General features: G+C 39.7%; 1 protein-coding gene across 1 annotated transcript; it reads right to left on the bottom strand.

Annotated features, from left to right (window-relative positions):
- Positions 1-890: 890 nt before the first annotated feature.
- On the bottom strand, positions 891-7,091 carry LOC100997287 (olfactory receptor 2T6). The gene has a single exon (XM_021932365.2). It carries the CDS (start codon positions 6,944-6,946, stop codon positions 6,020-6,022), a length of 927 nt encoding a protein of 308 aa, XP_021788057.2. The 5' UTR covers positions 6,947-7,091; the 3' UTR covers positions 891-6,019.
- Positions 7,092-9,417: the final 2,326 nt, after the last annotated feature.

The raw sequence follows: 9,417 nt of genomic DNA, 5'->3' as shown, positions 1-9,417 counted from the left end.
AATGACCACTGGGTAAATAATGAAATTAAGACAGAAATAAGTAAATTATTTGAAACCAATGAGAACAAAGACACAATGTACCAGAATCTCTGGGTCACAGCAAAAGCGGTGTTTAGAGGTAAATTTATAGCACTAAATGCCCACAGGATAAAGCAGGAAAGATGTAAAATTGACACCCTGCAGGAGCAAACAAATTCAAAAGCTAGCAAAAGACAAGAAATAACTAAGATCAGAGCAGAATTGAAGGAGATAGAGACATCAAAAAACCCTTCAAAAATTCGATGAATCCAGAAGCTGGTTTTTTGAAAAGATAAACAAAATAGATAGAATGCGAGGCAGACTAATAAAGAAGAAAAGGGAGAAAAATCAAATAGACACAGTAAAATATGATAAAGGGGATATCACCACTGATCTCACAGAAGTACAGACTACCATCAGAAAATACTATAAACACTTCTATGCAAATAAACTAGAAAATCTATTTTATCCCCTTCTGTAGGTTGTTTGCTTACCCAGTTGATAGTTTCTTTTGCTGTGCAAAAGCTCTGTAGTTTAATTAGGTTCCTCTTGTCGATTTTTGTTTTGGTTGCAATTGCTTTTGAGGATTTAGTCATAAATTATTTCCCATGGCCAGTGTTCAGAATGGGGTTTTGTAGGTTTTCTTCTAGGTTTCTTTATTGAGTTATTATATTTAAATCTTCATTTCATCTTGATTTAATTTTTGTATATAGTGAAAGGCAGAGGTCCACTTTCATTATTCCGCATATGGCTGTCCAGCTATTATAGCACCGTTTATTAGGTAGACAGTCCTTTCCCCATTGCTTGCTTTTGTCAACTTTGTCAAAGATAAACAGGGTGTAGGTCTGTGGCTTTATTTCTGTGTTCTCTATTTGGTTCCATTTGGTCTGTGTGTCTGTTTTTATACCAGTACAATCTGCTTTGGTTACTGTAACATTATAGTATAGTTTGAAGCCAGGTATTGTGATGTCTTTAGCATTATTCTTTGTGGTTAGGGTTACTTTGACTTTTTGGCCTCTTTTTTGGTTTCATCTTAATTTTAGAATAGTTGTCTCTAATTCTTTGAAAAATAAAGTCTGTAGTTTTTTATGAATTACATTAAATCTGTAGATTTATTTGGGCCATTTTAATGAGAGTAATTCTTCCAACCAGTGAGCATGGAATGTTTATTCATTTGTTTGAGTCTTATTTACTTTCTTTCAGCAGTGTTTTGTGGTTCTCCTTGTAGAGATCCTTCACCTCTGTGGTTAACTGTATTCCTAGATTTTTTATTTCTGTGGCTGTTGTAAATGGAATGGAGTTCTTGATTTGGCCTCAGCTTGAATGTTATCGGTGTTTAGAAATGTTACTGAATTTTGTACATTAATTTTGTATCCTAAGTCTTTACTTGAAGTTGTTTCTCAGTTCCAGGAATCTTTTGGCAAAGTCTTTTGGTTTTCTGGGGGTATCGAGTCGTATTATCAGCAAAGAGACATAGTTTGCCTTCTTCTTTTCCTTATTTAGATGTTTTTTATTTCTTCTTGCTGTGCTACTGCTATGCTATAAACCATTCGATGGCACTTATGGGTAAGAGCTGACTGCAGCCAATGTGGCACCCCATGCCCTAGAACTCATCGCAAGGAACCCACCTATGTCCATCCTGGCTAATTAGTTTACATCACTCTTCCCACAGAGCCTGCATGTGACCTCAGAAAAATCCTCAGCACAGTAATCCAGAAACCCAGCAGTGATCTTTGCAACCAGCATGTACCAAAAACTCATCAGTTTGACAAAACTACCCTGAATTCTCCTCCTGCATTAATAATTCTCCACATTTCGTTTGAACATCATTATGAACACTTGATGGTTGTCAGGCTGAATATCTCTGGACAGGTCCTAGAAGGCACCAGATTCCTGTTGCTCTATGGTCCCCAATCATTCCACCTACACTCCTTCCCATGCACAGTCCTGCATTTTTTAATGTAAAACCATTGACTTCTTGAGAACATCAATTCATATCAAAATCACTCTATGTGCTACACAATGCCTACATGTTTCTAAAGTCTAGTAATAAAATGACATATGTATGACATTATGAATTTCAGAATAGTGACAAAAACCTTTAGAAATGTGCTCGCGTTCTTCCTCAAGTTTCCAAAAGGGTTGTGCATGACTTGAGTGTTGCCATGTTAATTTTGTTCTGAGGGAATCAATAACCATATCTAAGAGAGTATTCCCTATTCACTTAAGTAGAAACTCAGGCTAAGGCAACGGAGTCATCCAAATGGTCGACTGAGTTACTGGAAGACCTAAAAGACAAATCAATCTCTCTTCTAGCCATTACTAACTCTTCTTTGAGCACAAATTATGCATTTTGCTAGCTGGTTTCAACCAGAGGAAGCACAAGTTTCCCACAGAGTCAGGCTGAGTTTTGAACTGATTTTCCTGCAGGGATGGCCAAATGGTTCACAAGTGGCTTCGCATTCCTTCAGAGGCTGAATATCTGAACTTGAGATGAAATTAACAATGATGGGTCATGAATAATCAAATTCTTTATAAAAAATTCACTCACTCTACAAAGGCCTTCTCCTGCAGCAGCATCCCTCTTTTAATAGGTTTTGGTTTTCTAGTGTGAGGTAATATAGACATTTTCCCCCCCTTCCATATACAGATGATGCATTTCCAGTGTTTTCTTATATATGCAGAATGGGGAAGGAATGCTAACTTGGAATGAGGGGCTCCTACCATATGCCCCAAGCATAAAACTAATTAATATTTGGCCCATGTTCTTCTAACTTTCCAGGAAATATTAGCCTCACTGCTCCCATGTCTTCAAAACAACATATAACCAAACTCCCAAAACAAGACCAATTAGATTAACAAACTTTTATTATTTCATCCCCAACCCCCATCCTAACTTCTACAAACACCACAATTCTTTGATGGGAACCCCTAATGATTTATTGACTGAAATCCAGTCAAGAAATATAGTGTCAGAGAGTTATGTAATTGTTAGAAAACTTTTGAAATGAAATTTTAAATTTTAGAACAGTGAGGTTTACCAAAAAATTGAACTGATAGTTCAGAGAGTTTTTATCCCCTCTCCTTCCCTATTGTTAACATCTGGCATTAGTGTAGTACATTTGTTACAGTGGATGAATCAATTTTGATACATTATTATTAACAGTTCATATTTTACATAAGGATCAGTCTTTCTGTTCCAGAGTTGTATGTTTTTTTCACAAATGCATAGCACCGTGTAACATAATATTATGTAACATTAATTACTGTGTCATATAGAATAGTTTCACTACTCTAAAGGTCCTCTGTGCTCTGTCTATCCATCCATCCCTCCCCGACCCCTTGCAACACTTATCTTTTTCCTGTCTCCACAGTTTTGTTTTTTCCAAGATGTCATGCAGCTGGAATCACACAGTATGTAGCCTCTTCAGATCAGCTTCTTTCACTTCACAATATGCATGTAAGTTTCCTCCATGTCTTCCAATGGCTTGATAAATCATTTATTTTTAACACTAAATAATATTCCACTGTAAGAATGTGCCACACTTTATCCTTTTAACTTCTGAAGGACATTCTGATTAACTCTATGTTTTGGAATGTATAAAAAATCTACTATGAACATAAGTTTCCAAATCAGCAGAGTTAATACCGAGAAACCCAATTGCCAGATCATATGGTAAGATTATGGTCAAATATTGTAAGAAACTGTCAAACTGTATTGCAAAGTGGCTGTACAATAGAGTGTCCTTTTGTGTGTAACGGATTGATAGAAATGAAAGAAATTGTAAAAACAATACAAAAGTCAATCACCTTTTCAAAGAATAGCTGAAATAATGACTAGCATTTATAAGGTTTTATTGCATTCATCATTTTACTTGATTTTAAAATCTTACAAGAAAAAAATGTATGTATTAAATCAAATTTTATGAAAAAGAAAGTTGGTCCTCAGCAGCATTGAATGATTGGCAGAAATTCCCATAGTGTTTATGTGGAGCTGAAACTGATGACCAGTTATCATGGGCCAGCCCCCTGCTTCTCTCTGACTTGTTGTGGTTTTTGTACCTCAACATCTTCTTGGTTGGAAATGCTCCCTCATACTATCTGGCACATAGTGTTCTCCAAGACAGTCTGACAAGATTGAGGAGCTGTTGAGCCTCCAGCTGAAGAGTCTCGGAAAAGCTGTTCCTGGATTTCAGCTGAAAACCCTGCTCAGTCGGCAAGACCAGGTCTATCTTCTTGATTAAGTGCTCAGCCCAACGCCTAGCTGAGCTGTTCTATTTGGCTAAATATTGTGTCAAATACCCAGCAGCTTTTTTCAGTACAAAAGGAGGTGAGGCAACGTTTCCTTCACCCACCGTCTCCAGTGCCTGCAGAACATCCCTGAACCCATCTTGGATTTTGTTAAACCAATGACAGTACAAAGCCTGGCACAGCAGCTGGTAGAGGTGGCGTGAGGGGTTTGGGGTGTGGTCCTGGTTTTACTACCGTGTCTACAATTTAGGCCAAACATTTTCTCTCCAGTTCTTAGCCACTTAAATGAAATCATACTAAGTGTATAGAACACCCTTGACATAGCCAACTCCATCTTAGAAAAAGACTCTATTTTATATTTCATAGAGCACTTTTCCAACAAGGATAAGATGTGTTGTCTACCAAACAAATTAAAAAAGAAAGACTGTATCCAACCAGATAAGGACTCAAACACGCACACTCTTCCACGATCAGTTCTCAGGGGAGGACTCTGTAACTGTCAGAGAGCAGGCCTTCAGCAGCTCGAAGTGGGATCAGTTCTCACCAGAGGACTCATTATGTATGATGTGCAATATTGACTGACTTGTGGAGTGGCTTGAGTCTGTGCCCGCGGCTCTGACTACCAAGTGAATGAGAAGTACTAAGGGGAGTTGCCCTCTTGGGAACTCCATGTAGCTCATGCTGGCTTTTGTGATTGAAACAGCATCGAGAAAATCCTGACATTGTGGAAAGACACGAGTGTTTGTGGTCCTGGTTATTTCTAACCTTGCACCGCTCATGACACTAAGTCATTTACAAGAGGTTTCCAGTTCTAATTTTCAGTTGAAGAGCTGGGTATTTCCTTCCCACTTTGCAATGTTATCCAATGCAGAAGCCGGTGCTACAGAGAAGGAAAAATATGCTGTCCACTACTTTTTTAAAAGAGAAAAGTTGATAGAAACAGCTCCAACAACACTAACATCTACACAGGGATCCCCAGAGTCTAAAAATGCTAGTGAATTAAAGAAGCTGAAAAGTGATTACAGAAACTGCTAGTTAATAGGACTTTTTTTTCTCAAGTACCTTTTGCTGTGTCTTCCAATGTAACAGTTAGTTGCCATATTAAAAAAATAACATCACAGACTCCCTCCCTCATAAAGGTTTAGTCTTGGCATTTCTACAAAACACAAGATTCATTTTCTTTAGTTCCAAATGTAGATAGAGGAGGAGTGTTTTCAGTTGTTACTCAAAGAAGAGATATTTGGATTTTCTAAATCTTGGTGTAAGTATGTAGATTTTTCTTTTACAGTTTTATGACAGTTTAGTCTCTTTCCTATGTCTTTCGAAACTTGACATCCCTACACCTTTGATAAGCCAATTGATGGATTGTTTAAACAATATAGTCAAAATCACCAGTTCTTATGGAGCTATTGAAGATGGGCAGAATATGTCATGTTAACTCAACATTTGGGGGCATTCATATACATGAACTGCAATCGGAGAACTGATATGAGAGAAGACTTGGAATCAGTAGAAACAAAAGAATAAACACGAGTGGTGTCTCTAGAACTCTGGTATTATTTGTGTGTGACTGTTACAGCATCTTCACATTTTGGATGGAAGTACTGTTGATACACCATTTAGCACAGCTGGTATTGGCAGTTCCTGTCAGCACTATCCATGGTATCCTTGATGCAAGTCCATATATGCCTGAACAGGATGTGGAGGTTTTAGATGATCAGAATTCTTTCCTCATCACACCACAGGTCCCTTAACCTCTTGCCACAACTCTCTTCAAGGCACCCATCACATCCCTGTTCCTCAGACTGTAGATGAGAGGGTTTAATAAGGGGGTGAGGATGGTGTAAAAGGCAGAGAAGACCTTATCTTTGATTGGGGTGTGGTAGGATTGAGGAAGCATATACGTATACAAGGCAGCCCCGTAGAATAATGTCACCACAGTCATGTGTGAGGAGCAGGTGGCAAAGGCCTTCTTCCTCCCTTCAGCTGATGTCATCTGGTGCACTGTGATGAGAATCCTGGTGTAGGATGCAGTCACCACTGAGAAGGGGATCAGCAGCATTGCAACACAGCACACGTACATCACTATTTCATAGGCGGTTTTGTCCCCACAGGCCAGCCTCAGCATGGTGGGTGCCTCACAGAAAAAGTGATTGATTTGGTGAGAGGCACAGAACGGGAGACTCATGGTGATGGGGGTGAGGAGAAAACTGTCCAAAGCCCCGCCGAACCAAGAGCTGGCCAGGATCATGCAGCAGACCCACTGGCTGATGAGGACAGGATAGCGCAGTGGGTTGCAGATGGCCACGTAGCGGTCATAGGCCATGAGCCCCAGCAGGAAGAATTCAGCCCCCATAAAGCCCATGTAGAGAAAGCACTGAGCAGTGCAGGCGATGAAAGAGATGGTCCCCTGGCCCACGAGATAATCTGCCAGCATCTTGGGCACAATGGTGGAGATGTAGAATGTGTCAATGAGGGAGAGGTGGCTAAGGAGGAAGTACATGGGGGTGTGGAGATGAGGGTCTATATTAATCAGGAAGACCATGACCCCATTAGCTATCACAGCCATGAAGAAGATGGCACAAATGACAGCGAAAAAGAATCCTGAGCCTTTATTGTGAGTGAAGAGCCCCATGAGGGTAAAGCCACTGGACAAGGTTTCATTGTTTTCATTCATGGTAGTGAGTTTGACCTGGAGGCATAAGAAGAGAAGCAGGGTCAACGAAAATGACAAAAGATAAAATCAATCACTTAAATATGTCTGTGTAAACATTATTAGATGAAGATTTTTTATGTAGCTAATATAAAACTTTTTTTTTTGGTGTGGTAGATTTGTAGCTTCTTTTTTCTTGGCTATTTCTTTTTGATGAAGAATAATTTCTACATTAGGATCCCATGGGATGAAGATGAATGAATGTTTGCCAATTGATATTTGGCTTAAGGGAGTTTCATTATGATTGAAGAAAATTTGGGCCCTAGAAAGGATCCTTCATTTGGAGTTGGCTCCATTTATTTAAAATGTGGATACAACTGCAAGACAATTGATCCAATCTATTCAAATAACCCAAGAAAATAATTCAATAGGCCATTGGATCAAATTGGGAATTTCTGTGATAATTTTAAAACCTATTAGTCTCATCCAGAAATAACCATAAATTGCAGACACAGCTGAAAACTAAGTCGAACTGTAATAAATATGATTACATTATCTACCTGATCATTGGCCATTCTTATGTGTTCCTTCATCATTTGTCAATTTCTCATTCATTTGCACACCAAATCTTTATGGAGAGAGTCCTGTGCAGTGTTCTATGCTCTGGGGATACTGTAGTAAATAAAAAGGATATGAATCATGTGACTTACATTCTAGCTATGAAATAGGCACAGTAAATCACAAGTGGGAACCATGGTTCCAGGTAATGCAAATAAGTGCTTTGTGGAAAACTTCAACACAGACAATGAAAGATGAAAGAAAATTCATGTGAAGATTTAGGGCTAAGGTATTCCTACAAAATAAACAGCAAATGTGACGTCCCTAAAGCAAAAAGTAGTTTGGGATAGTCAGGAAACAAAAGTCAGTTCAGGAAGAGAATTGCCAGTGATGAAGACAGTGAGATATTAGGGATCAGTTCTTCAAGGTATGCAGGCCGAGGTAAAGAGGACAGAAATATTTTCTAAGTATTATCAGTAGAACTGAGTTGCAGTTTGTAACATACAACAGTTTAACTTTAACATGTTCATTTTGTTTGTTTGTTTTTTCCTTTTTGTCTCTTTGGTACATTCAAGCCATTTTTTTTGTTTGTTTTTGCTTAGTGTTGTATTTTTGTGGGTCTTGAAGGCGTCACAAGAGGGGAAACTCATCTGGTTTAGACTGGGATAGACCAGGTTGTGCTTTCTGTCCTAATATCCCCCTCATTTCACTCAAAAGCTTCCTGATTTGGTCGGTCAGTTGTAAGCCTTGGAGATGGTGACTGAGTGAAATGCATAAAAGATCTTGTAGGCCAGAGTCAGGAAACCATACACAATCTTAGATTGCTGTGGGTGGTGCATTCACATCTTGAATATATGATGAATATAAGAACATCTTTTAAAAGTTTCCTCATCAGTTTTAACACTCTAAAATCTGACTTGGTTTTTGAATTCTTGAGCACTTCTGTGTGCATTCAGGTATTATACGAGACAGAGGCAGATGATGCAGCAGTAAGTGCACAGAGGTGGCAGCCAGTTTCTAGGACACCGTCGTGGAGTAGGCAGTTGCTCGATTCTGAAATACTTGCACTGAGAATGCTTGTTTGGGGTCCTGGCTTCATTATTTGCAATGTGCCCTAACGCATGTTACTTAAAATCTTAGAGCCTGTTTCCTGGTCTATAATCAGGATATCACAGGAAACTTAGGGATGTTGTGACAGTCAAACATCATGTAACATATGCAAAGGAGCACAGCTGAGTAAATTCAAATGCTAATCTATGATAAGCTGTTGCGCTTGTGAGATAATGCTGATACTGAGGACACAATTCCTTGCTGAAGGCAATATTGCATTTCGTAGCTACTGTATGTATACCATAGGCACAAACAATAGGAGACACACTATAAAAAACACGTGTCACCTGTTGAACACTAGGGGACACACTCTGAAAAGCACATGTCACCTGTGAACACTAGGGGACACACTATAAAAAACACATGTCGCCTATTGAACACTAGGGGACATCTCTGAAAAGCACATGTCGCCTGTGAACACTAGGGGACACACTATAAAAAACACGTGTCGCCTGTTGAACACTAGGGGGCGCACTCTGAAAAGCACGTGTTGCCTGTTGAACACTAGGGGGCGCACTCTGAAAAGCACGTGTTGGCCGGGCGCGGTGGCTCACGCCTGTAATCCCAGCACTTTGGGAGGCCGAGGCGGGCGGATCACAAGGTCAGGAGATCGAGACCACAGTGAAACCCCGTCTCTACTAAAAATACAAAAAATTAGCCGGGTGCGGTGGTGGGCGCCTGTAGTCCCAGCTACTCAGGAGGCTGAGGCAGGAGAATGGCGTGAACCCGGGAGGCGGAGCTTGCAGTGAGCCGAGATTGCGCCACTGCACTCCAGCGTGGGCAACAGAGCGAGACTCCGACTCAAAAAAAAAAAAATAAATAAATAA

The sequence above is a fragment of the Papio anubis genome, unplaced genomic scaffold (genome assembly GCF_008728515.1).
Source record: "Papio anubis isolate 15944 unplaced genomic scaffold, Panubis1.0 scaffold609, whole genome shotgun sequence".
NCBI classification, from domain to species: domain Eukaryota; kingdom Metazoa; phylum Chordata; class Mammalia; order Primates; family Cercopithecidae; genus Papio; species Papio anubis.
This window is presented reverse-complemented; position numbering and strand designations above follow the sequence as displayed.